Below are 23,838 nucleotides of genomic sequence, written 5' to 3'. Positions count from 1 at the left end.
TGGGCTGGAGTTTACTCTGATCACAGAAATTACTCCCATAATGAATAGTTCCTCATGGCCCCCTTGTCCTTCATGGAAAAAAAAAAAAAATCACCAAGACATTCTTACCACACACGAAACTCTCCAGTGGCACAGAGAAGATGCTCTGGCCCTTGAGCGCTTCCGGGTGGGCACAGGTGGCCGTCACGAAGACGTGCAGCATTCTTCCCAGTAGCCACGGGGGCAGCCACTTGAGCTGGCAGTCACACAGGAGGCTGTCACTGCTGATATGGCTGAAAGGAACAAAGGGGCATCTGAGGGGTGGCCACAGAGAGGAGGGGTCTTTCCTCAGCGCACAGAATGGTCAATCACCTCTGATCCGCTCATCAGCATCAGCAGGCTGGAATGGAAAAAGGGTTTTCTCACAGCCCCCCTCCAGTGGCTCGAGCAGTCCATATACTGCACTGGAGATTTGATGAAAGGCAACTTGTGGCTCAGAAGTTAGGGGTGGAACCCAAGATTCTGCATTTCTAACAGCGCTCCCAGGTAAGGCCGATGCTGCCGGGCCTCGGGACCGCGCTCTGAGTAGCAACAAACCAGAGTGTTCACACATGCTCAAAGGCAGACACGGCTCCCGGGTGACCCTGGGGACACCACGTCACCTTCCAGTACGGGGAGTGGCACTGGCCGTTCCCCGCTTACCTCCTGAGAAGCCGCTTGGGGCTTCCAAACTCAGTCTGAGGTGCTGATCTACATTCTGCAACACGTTCTCAGAAGGGCTCTTTCTCTCTACCTGTTGCATGGCTGCTGTTTTTTTTTTTTCATTTGGTCAAGTTCCGCGTGTCCCTGCTTTCCCTGCAGCCTGGCCAAGGCACCTCCTCCTCACTGGTGTATCTCGCTCTGCCCCAGTGCTACTCAGGAGGCTGGCGGGGCTGGGCTCCACTCCCCACGGAGTGCGTGCTGCTTAATGACCGCTGCCCAGGGAGCATGAGAATGCACAACTTTGGTTTTCTGAGGCTCCAACCAAAACAGAGAATATTTTCTTTTTCATTTCTCAGCAACCGAGGATAAGTTTTTACACACAAATCGGAATTGCCATCTCAGCGGACATTCCTTCCTGAGGAGTCATTCAAAGATAAGTCAACCAAAGAGTCTAGCAGCCCTGTTCCTGGAAGACCTCAGGCCGTGAGTTAGAGAACGGGGACCAGCCACAGCGGGGGACCAGCCACAGCGGGGAGGAAAACCGGGAAAGAAGGCCCGCGGGCTTCCCTGGAGTCAGCTCTCACTGGTTTGCGGAGACAAAACGGGCCCAAGGATGCGTAGACCAGACACACCGTGGGGGCCGATGCTACGGCAATAGCCTCCTTCTCCACCCACATCAGCCATGCCACCAAATGAACCAGGTTTTGTTTTCTCTCTTCCAGTATGTGTGGCTGACAGGCTGCACTGGCCTGGATGAGGTGCGGAAAGGAGGACCTCCCCCTCGTCAGAGGCTCCACAGCTGCCCCCGGGGGGCCTCTGGCTGGCCGCCCCTTTCTGCACCAACCGCTCCCAGAAGCCTAGAGGGAGACACTGGGCCTCGCAGGGCCGCACTACATGGGAGCCACAGGAACAAACCGGGGAGAATAAATCTGTCATTTTTCCTTGATCAGCGATGTGTGTGGAAAGGGGTAAGCCCCGTTCCCCACGTTCAGTGTCCTTGCTGGGCTTAGATCCCTTGAGAATTTCCTACAGTGTCCAGAGGACAGCCCACCTCAGAGAAGACGGGGGGTACCTGAGGTGGAGAAAAGGCTCCCCTAAAGAATGAGTTAAGACCGAGAGGACAGATGGAGAGGAAACAGAGCAGGCAGTGAAGACACTCTCTCACCCCCCTAATCATCACTTGTGGAAATTCACTCAGAGGATGACTGCGCAGTACAACCTGCCACAATGCGACGGGGTAAGCAAATGGCCGAGCGGAAGTACCCGGTTCTCCCATCAGGGCCGGGCCCGGGCCCAGCTGGGACACGCAGCAGCTGACAGAGGCCAGGCAGGGGCCCGGATGAGCCTCCAGAGCCCCTGACGGAGCACTGGTGGGGTAGGGGCGTCCCAGCCACAGAACTGTCTCAAGAAACCTCAATTTTTAGGAGGCCAAAAGAAAAATTTCTTCCCATCCTTACTTGTTTCTCTCAAAATACCCTCTTCCCATTTCACCAGATCTTTCTTCTTCCCAACATCGTATTTGAAAAGTCTCAGGGAAGTTGAAGGAAGAACCAGTGAACACTCAAGCACTCACCACTGTGATTTTACAATGAACGTTCTGCCGTATGTGCCTCACCGCGTCCCTGTCCATGCCCCACCCCATCCTGCCACGGACAGGACTCTCGGGCATGACAGCGATGCCAGAGGGTGACCGTCTCTGTGCCCTGCCTTCACCTTCATTCCTGAGGCCCATCTGGCGGCTCCGAGGCAGGGGCGGGGTGGGAGGGGGCGGAGGGGAGACAGAGAGGGGCCAGCCCCACAGCTGAAACCTAAAGCAGACCCCCGGGGAGTGACGGGGACGGGGAGCTGGCCCGGCACCTGTGTGAGGACCGTTATTTTGCTGTAAGATTCAAATCTCAAGCATATCCGTATATATTATGGCTGCTTTCTGCCACAACAGAGTTGAGTTGTCATGACAGAGACTATATGGCCCACAAAGTAAAAAATACGTATTCTTGTAGCCCTTTAAATAAAAGTGTGCTGAATCTGATCAGAATAAGCCCCTTGGGCATTTTTAAAGAAGACATCTTATACACAAATATAAATGATCACAGTTATTCTATCAAGTGAGGCAGTGCACAATTAAGGCTGTTCCTACTCTGACATTCTCTGCTCATGTGAACAGGGGCCGTGGAATCCCAGGTACTTACAGCTCTCTAAGATTCTTCATCTTCATGAAGGCATCAAACTGGACAGATCTGATTGCATTCCCTCCAAGATTCCTGCAAAAGACCACTCTTTACTTAGGCAAAGAAACTCCAGGTTCCCTTCAAGTCAGCCATGTGTTTGAGCCAAGAGGCTCAGAGGCTTCTCAGAACAGTCCTGGTTTCACCGGTGCCCCACAGGTACCAGCCAGTCCGTGTCCTCGTGCCACCGTCATCTAAGTGGCTGTCATTTCACAAATACTGCCACAGCGTGTGGGGCAACTTGAACCCAGCCAGCATTTACAGTAATATCAAAACTACGTTGGGGCCTGCTCAGCAAGGCAACAGTGAAAACCTTTCCCAATGAAATTCAGGTCAAACTCTATGGCTAGAGGCACTTGGCCCAGATGGTGATAACAGGAACGCCTCAGGGCCAGCACGACCCCAGGAGACCTGCCTGCTAAGCCCCACCCATGCTCAGTGTTGATGCTGATGCCGGGGACCGGCACCCTCGCGGAAGTGGGCAGGGAGCCAGGGGCCTGTCCGCAGCCGCAGCACAGGCAAGGCAGGCAGGGGACGGCTGGGTATCTGTCCAAATACCAGTCGCGTTAACCGGGAGCTCACCGCCTGGCCCCGCGCTCTCTAACTGTTCTGCCGTAGGCAAATAAAGGCCGAAGTTAAAGCTGATTTAGGCTGGGAGGGAAGCAGCTGGTGTTTCCAAATAGCCTGTTTCTCAGTTTACAAAGATGTGATTAAATTGGTAGCAGACATCGCTGGCAGCCGTGTTTTGCAGGCCTAGGGGTCAGGGAAGGTCTGGTGAGATACTCACAGGTGCTCCAGGCCTTCCAGCCCCGAGAATGCTCTCTTAGCCACGGACTTGATCTTGTTTCCAAACAGAGTTCTGTAGTTTCCAAACATCCACAAACGTGAAGGAGGAGGAGGAGAAAAAAAAAGACAAAGGGGGAGGGGGTGAGGCCGGCGGACTGGGAGAAGAACACGCAACGAGGATGGTGCTGCCCGATCAGTCTGTCCTGGGAGCAGCAGGTGGGCATCTGACCGGCACTCAGGTTACGGGCCTGAGGTATGCAGGCCTTCCCCTTTCTGAAATGAAGTACTTTTATCTCTATTAGAATTTATCAGTGATGACAGGCTGGAATTGCATGCACCATCTCGTCTAAAAAGGCCCATTGCAATGCTAGGTGGACATCACCTTGTCCAGCCCGCCCTCTCTCTCAGGACCACCAAGGAAGGGTGGAGGGTGGAATCTGGCGATGTTCTCATGGGACAGGGACAGAGCACTGTTTCAGCGACAGGAAGCACAGTCAAAGGTTCTGAAAACTGCCTTCTGGGGATAAACGTTCCCAAAGGAGACAACAAGAGGCCAGGAACACAGGCGTCCCTCCGACCAGCTCTCCAGCTCGCTGCACCCGAGCACATGCTGGCACCCGGACGCAGCCTCCGCGAGCCACATCCTCACCAGCCAGGAGGCCCTTTAGGCCCTGTATACAAGGCAGGCCACGGCACTCTGGCTTCGTGAGAAGCCCAGGTTGCAAATGATGTCAACACGCCCAAGGGCCAATCAAGGTTACTTAAGGCCTATACCCCTGGACTACGTATCCATGAGAAGGCACAGCCTTAGCAGTCACTGACCAGAGTTTTCTCAGAGACCCAAACCTGGGCCCCTGCAATTCACACGGAAGAATGAGTTCCTCCCCCGGACTGTGTTGTGCAGAGGGGTCTGTTTCCGGCGGGGGCAGCCCCTGTGGGGGTGGGGTCAGGGGCATCAAGGCTGCAGCCCTGCCCTCCTCCCCAGCAGATGCCCTGCTGGGAGCACCCCTGTGAGCATCACTGGGCTTGCTAAGCACGTGGCCCCGGGAGCCAGCTCCTGGGAGCTCGGGATCGCCAGGCCAGGGATGCGGACCCCTTGTCGAGGACACCACCGAGAAGCAAGAGAAGCAAAGGAAAAATCTCGACTCAAGGCCAGCTCTGCCCTCAGATCTGTGTTACCATCTGGCCCGGGGAAGACAGCAGGCACCCGCCCCTCCCTGACAAGGCAGAAAGGAAGGGAATAGGATCCCTGAGAAACCCAACGGGGCCGGGTACCCTGCGCACTGCCACACCTGGGTCCTGGGCTCTGACCTCCATGCCAAGGGCTCCCGGGGGTTGCCTGCTCCTGCATGAAGACGGGCTCGTGGGGAGCAGCCCCAGCCAGCTCCAGGGACTCGAGGAGGTGTGTTCAACCTGCACCCCCACCCCGGCGCACCATACGCCTGTGGGGACACTCCCGACGCCCCAGTCCTCACCAGGAACCGACTCCTTTCAGGCCCTCCACGCACGCCCCACCAGTAGCCGAAGCCAGCTCTGCCCCCTGCCTCGGGAGGGTAAGGGTCAGAGACCTCTGCCTCTCCTCGGTCTCCAAGGCCTTCTGCTGGACGTGAAAACAACCTTATACTCAGAGAGCTGCCACACTCTCTCACTCTGAAGCTTTCATTCTAACACAAACAGCCCGAGCACCCAGGAAGCCAGTGGGTGCGCAGGCTCAGGCCCCCTGCCGCACCCACCCCGCGAACAGCGGCACGCGGGCACCTGGGCCGCTGCCAGCCTCCTGCTCGCTCCCACCCCGGACGACCCCAGGCGGAGGTGCTGTGAGCTCCAGGTCCCGGCAAACCATTCTCGGCCGCAGAGTGAAATCCCCTGGCAGGGAGCTCCAGGAGAAAGTTGTGCTGTATTTCATCCATTAAATATTAGTCACACTGGCCTCTTTTACAAGGAGGGCAAACTGTTATTTCTAATGGTGACAATAGCAATAAAACAAATTTTCAGTTATGCAAGGGAGAGTCACGGTATTGGTGGGTTAAACTAGGTCCCTATGTCGTCCCGGCACAGAGCCGGGCCTGGGGGCCAGGGCTCTGGCTCCTCCTGGCCCACCACGGGGGGCGCTCGGGGCCGCCCGGCGGAGCCAGGGCTCCCGGACAGGGGGCGGCAGGCCGGCTGCCCCCGCCCCCACCGCCGGGGCGTCTCCTCGCCCCCCCCCACCTCTCCGGCCGGCACAGCCATGCCTCCCAGCGGCCCTTTGGCCGGGCCCCGTGCAGCAAGGGGAGGACCTGCCCCGCACAGCCCCCGCCCCAGCAGCCCAGGGACAGCGGCTCCGCGCCCCGCCCTCGGCTGTGGGGGGTCAGCGCCCGCCCCCCTCGCCGCAGCGGCCTGACGACCCCCGACTGGCCTTCCCCCGGAGCCCCGCGCGCTCCGCCCCGCACTCATGTCTGCTCCCTTCCTGCCCCACCCGCAGGCGTCCCCCGACGTCCTGAGGGAGGCCCTGGGCCGGGGCAAACCGCTAGAAAGGAACCTGCCGGAGCCAGGAACCGACAGCCCGCGCCCGGGCCCTCCAGGGAAGAACTACCCAAAACGGCTGGGCTCAGCAGCAGGGCGACCAGGGCAGGGCAGCACCCCAGCCCGCGCACACGGAGCCCGTTATGGCTCTGCGGCCCCTTGCACGGCAGGACGGACCGTGGGCCCCGAGTCACGAACGAACGGAGTGGAGGCCAAGAGAGCTGCTCCCTGCCATTCCAGGAGATCCCTGGCACCAGCCCTGGGTGCATCTGGGGTGAACCCTCACGGGCGCTGGGCCCCGGGGCGCCATGGCCAGGCCACAGGGCCTGAAGTCCGTGCTCTAAGGTGACCGGGTGTGGCGAGGGGGAAGCGGCACTGCCGCCTTTTTCCTTCATTAACAACTGTTTACAGCTGGAAACCACAGCGCCCAAGAAACAGCTCCAGGCTGCATTTGAGGAGCAGGCCCCACACCACCCCGGTGGCAGCGTCCGTGTCCCCACCCTCGCCCAGCCTGTGGTCCCAGCCAAGGCCAGGCGGGGCCTCCCCCCTCCAGTGCGCTCCGAGCCCCACCAAGCCGGGCTGCCCTGCCCTGCCCTGACCAGTTGTGCGGGATGGAGGGGCCGGAGGCAGGAGAGGAAGGAGCATTGTGTCAGGAAAGAAAAGGAAAGCCTGACAGGTATTTTTGACCTGCTGTCAGAATACAGGGTGCTCAAGAGGAGGTGCAACTCTCAGGAGAGCCAAAATACCCCTTCTTACTCAAGCTCTCCACGAGGAAAGGGTGTGAACACGAGGGTGTGAAGAACCCCACTTCAAACCAGAAGCACTGACTATATGGTCACTCCACCATGGGTTTCCTCGAGTCTCCACTCCAGTGCTGCCTTCAAAGTATTCACTTTACGCTCGTGCTCAGCTCTGCTGCCCCTGCAACAGACTCGGGGGGTGGGCTGGTGGCTGTCTCCTGCGCCATGTTCTCCCAAACCCCCCTCCGAGTGGCAGCGCCCAGTGACGCTGCCCCAGCCTCTGCCCCTCTGTGCCCCGCGGGTGGTAAGTGCAGGAAGAGCTGGTGGGCTGGGACTGGGGACGCACAACTTGGGCTCTGCAGCCCGACAGGACCTGAGCGCCCACCTACCACTGTTGGTCTCAGGCTAAACCCTTTCACCTCTGTTTCCATAGCTGTAAAAAAGCTGCCTAACAGCGCCTGCCCTCGTGACATTGTGACACATCCACCCCCCCCCCCCCCACACACAAACACATGCCGTGCAGAATAACTAGCAAATTCTAGCAGCTTGAAAAAACGAAAAAAAACCATCAGAAACCTTGAATAAACAATAGCTATCATATTACCCTTGGTAATGGTTGCTTCTGTTAAAGATTATAATCGACGACAGAAAAACTGACCCTAGACTCAAAAACCATCAAGAGTTACTTGGCTTTCTGGCCATTTCACACAATTCCTAGAAACTGAGTAAGGTTTGTGCGTAGAACCACAGACATTTAGGTGTTTCACACATCACAAATTAAGCAGAAGAGAAGATTCAAGATTCGACAGGCCCCCAAACACCAGGTCTTTAGCCCCAAAGACACCACTGCCCAGGGAAGGAGAGGCCATGGGCCAGGGAGAAGGTAGGATGTTTTCTTCCCAAACAAACGAAGACCTAGGGGGACCCATAACAAAGATGTGCGGGAGCCGAAGCACCGTGTTCCCATGCACGAGCCCGACACACTACAAACACCAAGATACTCACAGCTTGCTGAGCCTATCGAGCCCCGTAAAAGCGCCACTGGTGTCCTCTATTGTGCCCGAAATCTCGTTATGGTCCAGATCCCTGGGGAGCAGACAGACAGACAGCTCACCATCCACTCTGAGTTCTCAACTCACACTTCAACATGAGGCTGGAGAACCGAGTGATACCTGATTTGCCATCTTGAAGCTCAAAACACATAGGTGTATTCTAGATACCCAGCCAAGCGTATGGCCAAGAGAGCGGCGACCACCGAGCCGTGGGAAGCCCATCTGTGCACACCCTGGGGTGCGGCGGCCTGCCTTTCTCCGCCTTCCCCAAAAGAGGACACATGCCTCAGACACAGAGCTTCCGGGTACCGTCTGCTGCTCCCCTGTTGGCTAGGGCTTATCTTGGGCAAGGAGAGGGTACAGACAGTGTGTGGCAAAGCTGCCTTTGTATTCCACCCCCAAAGAGCAGACCTCCGGCCCCTGGTCCTGAGAATCAGCCCAGAAGGTCCTTTAAGGTTCCTGTCTGCTCTCACACCAACCAGACTCCCCTTTCTAGACTTGACTGAGAAACTGGGAAAGGCACTTGAAGGAAAGGGCCAGCGACGAAAGAGGCCCCGGCCCAGGGCACTCCCCGGGGCCACCTCCACGGCTGGCAAGTGGGCTTGGAGGCCGGAGGCCCCAGCTCCTCACGGGGGCCTGCAGAGGAACTGCCTCTGGGCCAGGGGCAGCATCGGGGCGCTGAGTCAGACTTGTGACCCACTTGCCAGCCTCGGAGGCCGAGGCCGCCTTCTCAGCCCAGTCTGCAGTAATGCAAGTCACAAGGCCGATGACTCAGCTTCCCCCCCCGCCCCCCGGTGTCCACAGGCAGGTCCCCGCCAGGGGGCTCATCCCACCTGGTGGCCAGGCCCCCGTTCGGCCACACCATCAGCCCTCCAACTTTCCACAAGGTTCTCGGCTCGACCCCTTCCTCTCCCCGGAGCCCTCGCAGACGTGGCTGGGAAGAGAGAAGGGAGCATGCTCCTCTTGGCTCTGGGGAGGGCCTTTGGGAGGATCGACCCTGCCAGGAGGGAGGGAGCCCTGACTGAAAAGTGCAATGCTTGCCCTGACCTTTATTTACAGCAGGAAGCTCAAAGAGCGGAGACTCTAGGGCTGGGAGGCCTCCTCCTTTCACTGGGCTCCTCCTTATTATCTTCATCCTGAAAGCCAGGGACCTGCGGCTGCAGCTTTGTGTGCCTGTCTCCCTGTTTCTGCCTGGCTGCCAAAGCTTTTCTCTTCTCGCTGGCCCACTCAGGCCCAGCATTCCCGGCCTTGTCATTCAGGCCTTGCAAGGGCTGGAAGGCTGACCTCGGCTTGAATAGCCTGGCATCCGGCTCCTTCACGCTCCCCGGCAACAGCTTGGCTTTACAGCCTGCTCTGCCCTCCCTGCCAGGTGCAAGTGCAGAGGCCCTCCGCCTGCTATGCTGGAACACAGCTCCCCTCTGCAGCGGGGCACACCAGGGAAGGTGGCCTCAGAATCCACTTGCTGCAGCAAACCACCCCAACGGGGGCTCTGTGCTGACAGCTGCCTGCAAGTTTTCAGAAGCAACAACTGCAAAATCTTAAGTCCCAGAAAAGCATCCTGAAGCAATGCCTGGCAACCCCACACAACTGGGAACTTAGAAGGGAATGGCATTACTCTCTCTGTTTGGTTCAATGGCCCCTGCTGAGGCTTAAGGAAAGACACAAGGTCCCTTGATCCATCACCTCTCCTGGAAGCAGGGCCTCCTGGACACGGTGGGCTGAAAAAGTTCAAACTCTGGCCCCAAGAGAGGAGCCACAGTATTCCCAGGGCCTGGAGAAAAAGTATTCAGGACTTAAAAACGGGAGCCACAGTGGGAAGATCCAAGACTGGAAAGACCGGCCACATGACCACTGTCCTGGGGCAGCCCCAGCTCTCAGCCCAGCGACAGGACCCAGAAGCCCACCAAGCACAACGTGGGATCACCGCCTGGCCGCTGCTTTGAGTCCCCATCACCCCCAAGACTGAGGTCCGCGAGGGACATGTTCCCATTCACCACTCACCCACTTCTCTTCCCGGGGATCATTCTGAGACTCTGCACCCCTAACAGGGCAGCTTTGGGCTCAGTTCTGATTCAAAACTGAGGCAGAAATTCAACAAAGCATCTGTTGGCTCTGTTCTGCTCTCCCAGCCGGGGACTCTCCCACCCCGTCAACCCCACAGTGAGACACGTACAGAACCCGAAGGCTTCTGAGCCCCTTGAAGGCGCCTTCGGCGACGTGGCTGATGGCGTTGTGGCTCAGGCGCAGGATGCTCAGGCTGCTCAGGTCGGCCAGGCTCTCCTCGTCCAGCCGGGTGAGGTTGTTGAAGGACAGAACCCTGAGGAGGAGAAGGCAAATGTCACCACCAGGTCCCGGGGCTCCCCGCTCACCCCAGTCAATGAGCCACAGTCAGCAGGTCTCACCCGGGTAGGACACGCACAGGCCCCCAAGAACCCCAGGGCAGATAAGGCAGCACAGCTAGAAAACCATCAGGGCCCGACACCGGTGTCATTTGATTCCTGCAGTGCTCGCAGAGGTCATCACCATTCACCTGGTAAACTGAGGACTGTGCAAGGTCGCAGAGTGCAAGAACACTCGGGGCTCCGACCCCTTCATGCTGATGCCCACAGCTGGGCCTGGTTCAGGCTATGACAGCCATCTCACGACCGTGGCCTGAGACCCGGGACAGGATCCCGGCGGGTTCTGATGATGAGCGAGGAGCCCGGGGCACTCCTGACAGCGGCCAGCAGAGGGCACCAATAGCCACCGCCAGGAACAGGCCTGCCTCTGAGAACTTGGTGCCTTACCTGGGCTGTGCCCAAGGGACGGGAGGCTGCCACCTGGGCGCCCATACTCCCACCCAAGCCAGCCTCTGAGCTGGATTCGCCTTCTGAAAGCAGGAAAGGTCTGACTGAATACCCCAAGTCACACACCGTCCCTCCCTCCCAGCACGCCTCCTGCACCTCTGACATAAGACGGCCCTGGGCTGGTTACTTGACATATTAACCATCTATCACTGAAAAATGGGAAATTTGGACTGGGGCAGGAAGAAGGAAAACAAAGTTGGAGAAGATTAATGTGTTTTTAAAGGCAGCAAGCAGTAACATTCTTCCCTCCTGGAGAAATAAGTTGTGGCGTCTATCAGTTGCAAAGACCTGGCAGGAGATCAAAATTGCATCCTCACCTGCAATTAAAGAATTTAGCTTAAAGCTGGGACAGGAAACACATGCTGGAAAGCAATCCTGAATCTGGTAAACTGCTAGGCTGGTCAAGCCAACTTCAGTGACCTTCTCTGCCCCTTCTGAAGGGCACACAAGATGGCTTCACAATGCCCACCTGCCGGAGGGGTACAGGGAGGCTCAACACTGGGGGCTCACACGGCCTCTGCCACTCAGAGAACTGCCCCACTGTAGTGAGTGGCCTGGCTCAGGCTTGGGGGCTTGGAAGACCCCTCTTGCTTCCCATGGCTCTGGGCCTAGACAACTGAGAACCAGGGGTCCTGGGAATTCCCTGGAGGGGTCGCAACCTGAGCCACAAGCTTGTCAGACACCAGCCAACAGCATGTGAGCCTAACATGCAACTGTACAGCCACAAAGGGTCGGGAAGCTAAACCCAAAGGGTCCACGGTGACATGCATGCACTCGTGGAACCCAAGGAAAGTGGCCCCAAGGAAAGAGGCAGGACTACTGACCTTTGTGTTAGGTAACAATGGATTCACTAAAATATAAACTCCAGGTCAGCGCAAAGTGGGCATGAGGGGAGACTGGATGAACATGGAGGGAGGGACAAAAACATCCCTGGCAGGGCCCAACCCTGAGCTTAAACATGCCCTTTAGTTTGCCTGGTGGGATCAAGAGAGACCAGACACACAGAGGTGTGGCCCTGTTAACAGTCACTCAATTCAGTAGGTCACTCTTCTCCTACAGTCCAGCCCAGAAAAAATGAAAATCTGCCCAAACTCTTTAAAATAAAGCTGGAAACATATTGGCCTACACTAGAATTGGGAAACTTTGAGCCTATTAAAGTGAAAGGTGAACATCTTTTTTCTGCCAGAACCACCAATCTTCTAGACACGGGGCAGAAACTAAGGAACGCGAGTGTCCACCGGGTCCCTGGCAATGCCACTTTTGTCACTGGGGACCCGCCGAGACGTGGCAGGAGAGCCTGTCCCTGCTGGCCTCAGGACATGGCCCAGCGCAGACCCTGTCAGGGGCGCCTCCCAAAGGAGCAAGGGGGCCGGGCATCTGCGGGGGAGGTGTGAGCAGAGGCCCTGGCACCGTGTGCGGAGGGCCCAGGCACCATGTCCAGGAGGTGGGCAGCAGCCGTGAGGACGTGCTGTTCTCCCACCGTGAGTGTCGCACCACCACCCAGGTTCCAAACAGCCCGTTTGGCTAAAGCAGCACACGCACTAGTCACTAAGCCACAAGAGCTCTCCCAGCAGCGGCCGAATGCAGGCTGCTTACAGCGGAGCGTGCCATTCAAGACCTTCCTCCCTGGCTGGGGGGCGTCGTGGCCAAGGCTCCCTTCAGGGACCTAGTGCCCATCCAAAAGCGGGCAGCGAACCAAGCTTGATCATGTCGCTGAGGTCAGCTGGGCCTCGGGTCCTGCTCTGGGCCAGGCTCTCCGGGGCGCCATCTTCCCTCCACAGCAGGCTACCGACCGACCTGCCTGCCCACCTGCCTGACTCCCCTGCCCCTGCCCGAGCCCAGGCCCGCGGTGCTGCGGAGCGCACCCCGAGAGCCTCCAGCGCTCGGGGGTGGGGGTGGGGGGGTGGGTGGAAAGCACCCCAGGCAGCGTCCCTGAACCCTGGCCAGAGCCGAGCGGGAGGACACTCACAGCTCATGCAGCTTCTGGCAGAAGCTCCAGCCGTCCCGGTTGATCCGAGAGATGGAGTTGTTGCTGAGGTGGAACTGGTGCAGGGCGGTGAGGCCGTAGAGCGAGCCGCTGTTCACTTCCACCAGGCTGTTGTACTCCAGGTGCCTGCAAGGACAGCCACACGCCCGGTGAGGACGGAGCTCCCCTCCGTGGGCCTCCCGCATCCACCCAGCAGCCAGCCAGTGAGGGGCCATCTGCATCAGACGCTGGCTGGCTCTGCAGATCTCACAACCGTGCATGAGACTCGCGTGAGGTCCGGGCGGGCGTGTGCCTGTGTAGGGGGTGGGAGAAGACAGGCAAACCGACCACCAACTGAGAGTTCAGAGGGCAAGGGGCAGCTTCCTTGAAGAGGACCAGGTACACAGTTGGCAGAGCGGTTCCAAGCAGAGGGCCCGCCAGGGCAAAGCCCACTGCAGGAAGAGAAAGAAGCGGAGGCAGCTCTTAGCAATATCCCCATCTTACAGATGAGGAAACAGAGGCCAAGGGAGCTAGGAAACCTGCCTGGGACTTGCTGCACAGTGTAGCAAGAACTGAAGCCCAGTCTGGCTGAGTCTGGGCTTCGGATCACTGCGCCCAGAGACACAGCTTTAGTTCTGGGGTCTGACTACTTGGATTAACATTCCGATTTTCCCACTTCGCTGGTTGAAGGGACCTGAGTGTTTGTAAAATGGAAATATCCAAAAGCATCAACTTCATGGGCTATTATGAGATGAAATAAGGAAACGCGTGTCAGAATCCCACTTGGTAACGAAGTGAGGACATGATCACCCCACTTCTCAAAACCACACTCCAGGCCGAGGACGGTTCCACAGCAGTGACAAGCCCCTGGAATAAAAATTCCTAATTCACCTGCTGCTCCACATCCAATATTGCAAAGCCTTTGGGCAACTAGGCTTGTTTTTATCTCTCCCACTTTCTACCACTGCTCAAAAGGCAGCACTGAGTTTATAAATCACCCCTAAGGCAACTCTTCACCCCCAATGTGTAGGCATTTGTTTGACATAAGAACCAAGTGATGTGCACTGACTCTGCTTTCTTCTGAGAACTCTTTTTAATCTCAGCCTACCCAGCACAAGACCACCTGGATTCAAAATCCAAAATGACAGTTTCAAAGATGTCAAGTCAATGTGTTCTTGAGTGTGTACAAATGGAGGTCAGCCAATCAAAGGTGGGGAGAGAGAGAGGAGAAAGCACAGTCCCAGTGCCGTCCTGTTATAAGCATGCATGTGTGTTTGCATGTGAAGGCGTGGGCATCTGATCAGGAGGATGGCACAGAGGAATGATGGAATTCAACCTAGAGTTTTTGCTTTTGTTTTGTTTCAGTTGCAAAGATAACAAAGGACATAAACATAGTGATATAATGTGTAGAGCCTGGGAGGGAGTGAGGGGGTGTCCTGAGTAAGTTTGCTCATTGACCATAAAGCAAGACACCTCAAGTGGACAAACCAAGACAGTGTCCTAAGTGTGCTGACTTGGAAGTAACCACCGGCAAAATAAACAACAGAACCAAAGAGAAATGACCAGACGTGACTGCCTCTGGGGAGCACACTGGAGGAGAGAGAGATGGGGTGGGGGGGCCGCTTTTCTTTACTCACTCTACTCAACTGCAAGTGTATGCTGCTTCCGATAAAATTACAGTTTTAAATGTCTGAAAACTGAATACTGGTAACTGCCTTTTCTGCAAGCTTTTTGTCGGTGCTTCCTGATGCTCTGGCAGGCACGCAGGTTCTGCGAACGTGCATATCTGGCTGCAGAGCTCCCTTGGTGCAAGCGGAGCATCTGCGCCAAGGGGCTTGATTAGCTTACAGAACATAAATAAATCTCTCAGGAGGAGCTATACATTCTGGGCCCATCTGCACATCAAGACAGTCAAACCCAAATGGGGAGAGGGGGAACTTCCTGTGGGCCGTGGGAAGGAGGGTGGGCGCTGGGAGTCTGCGTGCGGCAGAGAAGGCCCAGCAAAGGCCCCCCCCAACCCCAGACTCACCAAGCCCACTAGGACTCCCGCCGAGGGCTTTCCCTGCCCTGAGAGGAGGATACCCCAGGGCAGGGGCCCAGCTCCGGCGCGGTGCTGGACGAGCCTTCAGGGCCAGCGGCTCAAGGAGGACACACACGTGACCCCAACAGGCCGCGGGAGGCCTGAGCCCCGGCAGCCGCCCCGCCCTGCTGCCGCACTCACAGCACGTGCATCTTGGACAGCCCCCAGAAGGCCCCGTCGGTCAGCTTGCTGATGTTGTTTCGCTGAAGCTTCAGCACCTCCAAACTGTCGAGCCCCTGGAACGTCAGGCCCTCAATCAGCCGAATCCGGTTCCGACTGAGGTCCCTAAGGAGATGAAGCCAGTGGGGTCAGAGGGTCCCCTACACACACGCCCACCTATAACCAGCCATCCCCACGCAGTCCCGGGCGGGCTTCTGGACCACAGGGAAAATCCCAGTGAACAGGACCCAGGGACGCCTGGACGCACAGTGGGAGGAGCCCAGCACGCGTCTCAGGGCCACTCCTGACACCCTGCAGGCACCAACACTAAGCCAGCCATGGCTATGGAATGGCAGAGGAGGGCAGAGAGCTGCCCAGAGGCCGGTCCCACAGTGGCCGTGCCAGAGCTCCCATCATCCTCCCCATGTGTCCAGGACTCTGCAGTGAAGCAGTGGGTGTGACTCAGGATGGGAGAGTCTCAGGCCAGGCTGTCTCCGAGCCGAGCAACAGAAATCCACACTGGACGCCCCAACCCAGGAAACATCTAACCGCTGACTATCAGGCGGCAATGACACGTTCCACTGGAGGCATTAACAGGATCTCTGCTGATGGAGAGAAACTGCCACATGTGGGGGGGTGGGGATCCAGACACACCATGAGGCACACACATCTGGCTTCTAGCTCTGGCGCGATAAAACCTCAGTTAACCAGAAGATGTCAGGAATCCATCAGTAACACTGGGGCCAGGAGCGAGAGGATGCAGGGCTGACGAGAGAGCCCTTGGGTTTCCCCAAATGCCTCTGCCATGTCTCATTACCCTACGCGGCCCTGCACAGCCTCCCGAGCACCAGGCGGCCTCCAGGCCCGGAGAAAGCAGCACCCGGGCGCCCCGTGCAGGGGGCTGCGAGTGAGGCGCAGGTATGGGCACTCCCCGTCCTGCTGCCAGACCTGGCTGTGGACAGTTGCTTTGCTCTGTTTAAATGGAATCTGCAATGCTGGCTTATTCTCCTAATGTGCACTCTTTTACCACAAAGAGAACACAGAAAAACAAAAACCAACTGAATAAACAGTCCATTGCATTCTGACAAAAAGAATTTTTCTTGAATCCAAACCCAGGGCCATTAGGAGGGCACTGAGCCTGGGTCATCAAATAACAAAACAATTGACTTTTTTTTTTTTTTAAAGAAAGGATTTAACTATCTTGTAAGATTTAAGAGATGAAGATCAAGGCCCATCTCTCGGTTACTACCTCTGGCTACACTAGCTTCCTCTCCACTGCTCAACTAGCCCTGGCCACCGTAACATCCCAGGTCCAGATTTTCTGGGTACCCTTACAGAGCACAGAGACCCCCAGGCTAAACAAGAGCCCCACCACACAGCCTGGGCATTAACCCGGATCAGCTAACCAGCAGGACACCTCATTTCGTTTTGCAAAGTGCACATATGTCCTCAGTGAATCTTTTTTTCTCGGCAACCTGAGGCAGCCTTCGGGCACCAGACCCACTTTCTAATTTGCTTTTATTAGGTGTTGCCACAGGACCATTAATGATAGTTTACACAGAGCTTGACTGAGGGGGAGTGAGGAAGGGGCCGAGTTTGGTACGAGGTCCTCAGGGAAACCTGCCCCCGTAAGTGTGGCTAAGCTTAATCAAAGTGCACGTTCCAGCACTCACAGTTGTGTCAGCCTGGGTAGCTTGAATGCTTTCACAGGAAGCTGGGTGATCCTGTTTTTGCTCAGGCGAAGCATTACCAGTGACCGTGACAGACCATCAAATGCTCCCGACTCTAGGGTGCCAATCCGGTTGCTTGCCAGGTTGCTGGAGTGATTCAGGAGAGAGAACACAGTGGTCAGGAGTAGGCCTTCCTCATTCCGTTACCGACACCAGGCCTGGCCGAGATGGGGAGAAAGCTGACACACACCCAGAGGGACAGGTTTCCACGAGACGTGTGTCACGCCCGGGCTGCAAGGCCCATCTTTCCCCCCCAGAGAGGACAGCCGGGGAGACACAGGCTTCAGCCCTTGACGGGAGCCGGTGTCAGCCCGGAGCCCCCAGAAACTGTGGCCAATGGGCTACGACAGGGGGGTGGAAGAGCAGGTCACCTGGCTCTCCCCCAGCCCTCCTCTCCCACTGTGACGGCTGTCTCTACAGCCACCTGCAGGCTTCCTTCCACCCTCAACTCCCACTACCCGAGGGTTCAGGTTCCAGGTTGGAGAGAAAGAGCCCCAGGAAGCAGGCCATGGTGAGGCCAGAGCAGGGCAGATTTCCTAATTTGGGGAAATGGCCTTTAATTCTCAAGTGGTTCTCACTGTATGACTTATGTAATACATGTTTATTAACCAATTTACTTTACTAAATTTAAATATGTCAAAGAAAACACTGGTTAAACAACGTGTGTGTAGTCCCTTTAGAAAATGGGCAGTAAATACTTCAATGAGATGTCCACCTACAGGTTATGCATATATGGGGTGTCTCCCCTCAAAACACACGGTGGCATGCAGCTAAGACCTGTGCATCCCCTGTGTGTAAACTGCAGCAAGGAATAAAAGAGAAGAAAAGGGAGGAGCAATAGGGTATTCCTATGAGAAGTTACCCCTAACATGCCTCCTCCCTTCCCCAGACACATGCTCTCTGTGGCTTGAGCAAAAAGGAAAGAGAACACAGAGAATTCTCTACAACAGCGAAGGAGGGCAATCAGGCACTTTCCATCTCTGCACCAGGCATTGGCCCAGGACAGGGCACGTGAGGATTCTTTAGCAATGGAGCTGGACTGTTTGTTCTAACACTCCAGATGAAAGAACAATCTGTGTGGTGGAGATACACCAGCCAGTGTTTGCCAAAATAGAAAGTCCCTCCTGCTTTTGTGCAGAGAAGGTCACTGCCATTCAGGTCCATAGTTGGTGATTTCTTTGTCCCAAGCAAGTTACCTACAGATTGCAGGTGGACACATCTTTTGAAAGCCCTTGGTGGGAGCTGAGCCCTGCCACACTGACTTCACACAGGCCAAGGCCTCCTGTTTCCAATACTCGTGCCTTGACGCAGCCTCAGAAAGAAACTGCTTGTCTCCGTGGGGGTCTTAGGACATCCGGGTGCTGGCCGTGGCCTCCCCGAACACACGGGTCCCGACCACCTCTACAGCGGCCTCACAAGTGATCGCCAGACTTACTCTGGCATACGAGTAATGCCGGGAACGCAAGTTCCCGTGGCACCTGAGAGCATCTCTTTAGCCTGGGTTTTCGATCTCTTCCCCAAAGCAGCACTTTCCTCCCAACAAGCAGTGAGTGGAACGGGTGTTAGCCGCTTTTTCCCCGTGACCATCTGACGGCTATGAGATGAGGCACTGAGACAGTGGCTAAGAGGGTCTCCACTACCAAATCTACAGGCCTGGAGAATGGGGAGAACAGGGCTGCCCCCCAGTAAGCCGCAGGCCGGGTTAAAGGCCTGTACGGCTAGGAGCTGCTGACTGGCGCAGCTCGGCCACGAGGCCTCCTGCCAACCCACTGCTCTCGGTGCCGCCGCATCCCTTCTCTCTGCTTTCCAGGGTGGCAGCCCCATCAGGGAGAAAGAAAGCAGGCCTTGGGTCTAGACAGACTTGTATTTGAGGACTAGATTCTCCTCCCCAGCGATGAGTCTGTTGGGCTACTTACTCTCGCCCTGCCTCAGCCTCCCCGTCCATTTGTGAGGTCAGAATACTGCGGCCGGATTTGGAAGTGCCCCACAGACGGGTAAAGAGAAGGCAACGGACCTGGGTCCCCTGCCCCATGCCCGGCTGGCGGAGGCCAAAGCAGACGTGTGCCCATCCCCGACTCAGGCCACGGCTGAGAGGAGAAGGCGGCAGGCAGCCCGCCTCCCACCCGGGGCGGCCACAGACGGAGGCACTCACAGCTCCCTAATGTGCAGTCCGTGCGGAAAGCAGGTGCTGTGGATCTCCGTGATGTTGTTCGAACTCAGATCCAGCACCTCTAAGGAAATGTAGGCCTTCAGCCGGCTCCCATCCACGCAGCGAATCTTATTGTGTTGCCTGAAACACATAAAGGGAGGGGACTCAGGCCTGCCTTTTGGCAAAGAAATGATTATGTTCCCCGCCGCTTCTAGACATTTTCTCTTAGCTGTTTTGTTCTTGCAGAAAATTACCAATGCAATGGCACTCTTAAACTGACACCTCCCATGCTGCCTCCCACCAAGTCATCACCTGCTGGCTGGATGCCAGACAGAACTCTGAATTCTCTGGGGCAAGTCTGTCCAAGTTCTAAGCCTAGGCCTCTGTCCCTGAGCACATGGACACGGGGGTTTACATCCCGCGGACAGCACCGTGGCCAGAACGCAGAGCTCAACGAGTGTGTCCCAGACAGGTTGTGTCCGGAAGCAGCCAGCCAGTGCCCAGGGTGGCTCTAGTCAAGGACCCGCAGAACCTAGTCCCACCCCATCAATGACAAGACTGCAGGCGCCGGAGTTCAGTTTAATCCAACTCCAGGCATCACTGCACACCTCCCATTTCACCGACACCTGCCATGTACCAGGTGGGGAGGTAGGCACATGGATTTAAAAAAAGGGTGATAAAATCCTGGCAGCCTAACAAGGGAGACAGGAACTCGGTGCTGAGTCTAACTGGAGTTGAAGCCCCCGGACTTCCAGGCCCCTCCCGACAGCTCCGTCCTTCCCTTTCCAGACCTGGAAGATTGGGCAGCAAGGCTCACCCTGGGGAGGTGGGCGACCCGCCCTGAGCTGCACGAGAGCACGTGGCAGACGGCAGGCGAAGGGCTCTGAGTGTCCACCCCCTCCAGGAGAGGCACGTCACCACCACGACTTACGGGGCTCCTTTATTCCTCTCTCTGAAAAGCCCCCTAGTCTACCCACCAGTATTTATTAATCAGGAGAAAGATGGCCAATGCTGACCAGGGCCAGAGGCCTGGGACCCTCGTGGCTTTGGCTCTGCCTGGCAGATTCAGACCGCGGCAGCCCCACTCCCGGTGCTCAGACCCCAAAGAATCTGTTGGCTGGCAGCACTGTTCTCAGGGACCCAGGCACTCAAGCTAGTCTCCGAGTAACCAGTGTCAGGGTCTCTGGCCAATCAAAGCATTCTGAACACAACATGAGTAAGCCAGGCGTCGCTCACCAAGTGGCATCTCCCTTAAACAAACACTTGGCCAAATGAGTTCCAACAGGCATAAACAAGGCCCTCTTTCCCAGAAGCTCCAGGGCTTCTCGGCTCCTTTGTTTTTTTTTTTTTTCACAGCTCTCCCAGGCCCTGGACCCTAAAACCCATTTACAAGGGCCCAACTCCACACAGAGTGAGATCTCCCTGGAACAAAAGGCCACTTTTCCTCTCACATCCCCTCCTGGCCCCCCTAAGTTATCTTCTTTGAGCTCTGTATTATAAAGTTCTTAGTAAAGATGGTTTCTTCAGTTTTCTGACTCCAGAAGAAAACGAAAGGAGAAAATAAAAGAAAACCTTTATTATGCAAAGTATGGGAAGAAAAGAACAAGAAGAAAGCGGCAGAGCTGAGCCTTAACCAGAACTCCGAATGCAGTCGCCACACAGCCATGAAAGGCGTCTGCAGAGAGAAATGAGGGGGCACTGCTGGCTCGCGGTCAGCCCAGCAGGGCCGGGGGGGCAGCTGCATACCCCGCTCCCCTCCACCAGCCGATTCACCGAATCAGTCCCGTTCTGGGCTCCCACTCCGCACCCAGCCACCCTGGAGGGAGGGCGCTGCCATGGCGGGCAGGCCTCCACACTCTACAGAGAGTCCGCATGTAAGCAGAAGATGCAGCCGGGACGATGAGGACCACGGGGCACGGGAGGGGGTTACAGGGGCCGGATGGACGCCGTGTGCCAGGAGCAAGGGGACTTGCAGGACTGGCCAGAGGACTGCAGCTGGCCCTGGGAACACGCGGGCCAGGGGCCGGTCAGGCGGCTGGGAGGCCTGCAGGACCACGTCTGCCACGGCTTCCTGGGCCAGGCTCAGCGGCAGGGGCTCTCTCACTGTGGTCCAGGTGAGAGGCGACAGCAGCACAGAGGCGGACACAGGAGGGGGCCACAGGACCCAGAGGCGACAGCTGGGGGGTGCATCCAGAAGTGATCCGAAATCCTCTAATTTAGAAATGTCAAGATAACCAGGTTATTAGCAGCTACTGGCTCTACCTTCTGTCCTTGCTGACTTACGGCCTGATTCCCAGCCGAGCAGCCAGAAGGGTCCTGTGAAGGCATCCCACCGAACGGGAGCACACACCCGTAATCCACACACTGAGTAAGGGGTTCATGCCTAGGAAATACAAAGAACTTCTACAGCTCAACAACAAAAAGAACTCCAGATAATCCGATTAAAAATAGTCAAAGGGGTTGAACAGATGTTTCTCGGTAGAAAATATTTGCAAACAGTCAATAAGCACATGAAAAGATGCTCAACATCACGCACCCTTAAGGACACGCAAGGAGATACCACCTCACTCCCTTAGGACGGCTGCTACTGGAAAACCAAACCCAAAACCCAGGAACAGCAAGTGCGGGTGGAGACGTGGAGAAACCAGGTTATTAGCAGCTAGGTGCTGAAGGAAATGGATAGTGGTTCCTCAAAAGTTTTTAACACAGAACTACATGATCTAGGAATTCTATTTCTACATGTATATCCCAAAGAATTGAAGGCAGATCTCAAAGAGAAATCTGTACACCCACGTTCACAGCACCCGCATTTACAACGGCCAAAAGGGGAAGCAACCCAAGCAGGTGTCGATGGACGGACGGACACAGTACGGTGCACGTGTAAAATGCACTATTACTATCCAGCCTTAAAAAAATTCTGACACGTTACAACATGGATGGACCTTGAAAACATTACAGTAAGTGAAAAAGCCAGTTGATAATGTATGATTCCACTTCCTTGAGGTATCTAGGGTAGTCAGTCATTGAAACAGACAGAAGGTGGCTGCCAGGGACTTGAGGGGTAGGGCGGGCAGGAGTGGGGAACTGATTAATGGGTTTGGAGCTTAGTTTTGCAGGATGGAAAAGCTTCAGAGATGGGTTGCACGACACAAATGTACTTAACACTCCTGAACTATACACTTAAAAAACGATTAAGAGGATATATTTTATGTTGTGTTTATTTTCTCACAATTTAAAAGCAAAAAAGTCAGTTTGCAGGATTCCTTCGCCTAAAATTCAAATACTGGCTCTTGTGTCTCACTGAGGACAGAGTCCTTACAACGGCCTCCTGGGGCCACCGGCTCTACTGTATATACCGCCACCTCGCCCGCTCCGCCCACACAGCCCTTGGGCCGCAGGTGGCCTCCTGTTGCAGGGCCTTTGTCCTTGCCTTTTCCAGGGCAGGGAATGCTCTTCCCCCAGAGATCCACATGCTCATGCCCTGACTCCCTGTCTCTGTGCAGTGAGGCTTCCCTGGCCACGCTCTCTAAACCACAAGCCACAAGCTCCTTGTTTCTCCTCCCCCCCCCAAACCCCAACCACACATACACCTTCACACACACTTTCCATTCCTCTGCCTGCTTTAGTTTCCTCAATAACTCTAACTATGATCTATTAATATACCCAGCATTTTGCTTATTTCCTGTTGAACATCTCTCCCACCAAAATGTGGCTCCAGGAAGGTAGAGATGTCTGTTTCGTCCACTACTTTGTCTTCAGCTAGTGGGACAGTGTGAGGTACGTTGTCATAGGTGACCAACAGGTATTCCTGAACAAATCACTAAGAATGAATACAGAATTCAGAAAGGCTGAATTCAGAAAGGCTGAGGCTGGACACATATCTGGGACTCACCAGCGTTTAGGCAGAAGGAAATCATGCAAGCAGATCAGTACAATCAGGGAATGTGATTTTCAATCAGGGAAAGGAAAGGAGTTTGCCAACTGCCCCACGGCAGCGCGGCCCAGACGCTAATCAACTAGCCCCCAGTGGCTCCAGAGGTCCTTGGGGCTCAAACACAGCTATCCAAGCTGCTGAGGATGTGCATGCCATCTGCTCACCCAGGCCTGGTCTCTCTGCTCTAGGCACTAGCCCAGAGCCCTGATCAAACCCTTCCTGAATGCCTGTGTTCAGGAAAACTGACCATACAGTTCAGAGATCCTGCAGAACTCTGACTTCCTTCCTTCGTGTAGCAAGGATCACACTTTGTTAGATAGATGCCTCTGTGGACCCTGGCAACTCCACCCAAGGCCAGGAGTTCTTCCTGGGCTAGGACATGGCACAGCACTGAAAACAGCAAGCCATGAGCACCGTCCTGCCTGGCTTCAAATCTCGGTCACACCACTTACAGCCGTGAACCTCAGAGGAGTTCCATCTGTAAAGAAAGGGGTGAAGTTCCTGTGCCCTGAGGCTCATTGACCCGACATATAGCGGCTGCTTAATAAAATAAGTTTCATTTTTTATGAGTCCTATTTGTATCCTCAGAGCCAGGCTCAGGATCTGCTTTGCAGGAGGTACACTGAGAAAAGTATGAATAAAATGAATGAATGGCCGGTTCCCGTCCACACGTCTGCCACATTTCAGGGCAAAGAGGCAGGCCTGACTCCTCTCTCAGAAACAAAGGACTGGCTCAGAGCTCCCACTCTTAGCTTCATGCATGAAGCAAGCCTGCTCCAGGTGGTAAGTGTCAAATCCAGCAGCCGGGAGGTGGGGCTGTTTTAGGGAGATGTGCCTCAAAGCAAATCCCAGCCAGAAACTTCTGCAGGACTCAGGGTGCCTGGGACCTGCTGCGTCCCCGAGCTGGATTCTACTCTTCTTGCTCCTGCAGCAAAGGGAACGCAGGCCCCCACCCTGCCCTGGCCCACCAAACCCCCCACCCTGAAGG

General features: G+C 55.9%; 1 protein-coding gene across 3 annotated transcripts in view; it reads right to left on the bottom strand.

Annotated features, from left to right (window-relative positions):
• Positions 1-23,838, bottom strand: part of LRIG1 (leucine rich repeats and immunoglobulin like domains 1) — a 97,500-nt gene that overhangs the window by 7,475 nt on the left and 66,187 nt on the right. For 2 of the 3 annotated variants that reach the window (XM_036878420.2, XM_057507638.1), the window contains 9 exons: positions 18,920-19,057; positions 16,711-16,854; positions 15,020-15,163; positions 12,802-12,945; positions 10,160-10,303; positions 7,940-8,020; positions 3,694-3,765; positions 2,871-2,942; positions 109-272 (listed from right to left, as the gene is read on the bottom strand). In XM_036878420.2, coding sequence (XP_036734315.2) covers positions 109-272; positions 2,871-2,942; positions 3,694-3,765; positions 7,940-8,020; positions 10,160-10,303; positions 12,802-12,945; positions 15,020-15,163; positions 16,711-16,854; positions 18,920-19,057 — 1,103 coding nt within the window. The remainder of the gene's footprint in view (positions 1-108; positions 273-2,870; positions 2,943-3,693; positions 3,766-7,939; positions 8,021-10,159; positions 10,304-12,801; positions 12,946-15,019; positions 15,164-16,710; positions 16,855-18,919; positions 19,058-23,838) is intronic. The other variant, XM_057507636.1, reaches the window with a different exon arrangement.

This window comes from Manis pentadactyla, chromosome 1 (genome assembly GCF_030020395.1).
Source record: "Manis pentadactyla isolate mManPen7 chromosome 1, mManPen7.hap1, whole genome shotgun sequence".
Taxonomy (NCBI): domain Eukaryota; kingdom Metazoa; phylum Chordata; class Mammalia; order Pholidota; family Manidae; genus Manis; species Manis pentadactyla.
This window is presented reverse-complemented; position numbering and strand designations above follow the sequence as displayed.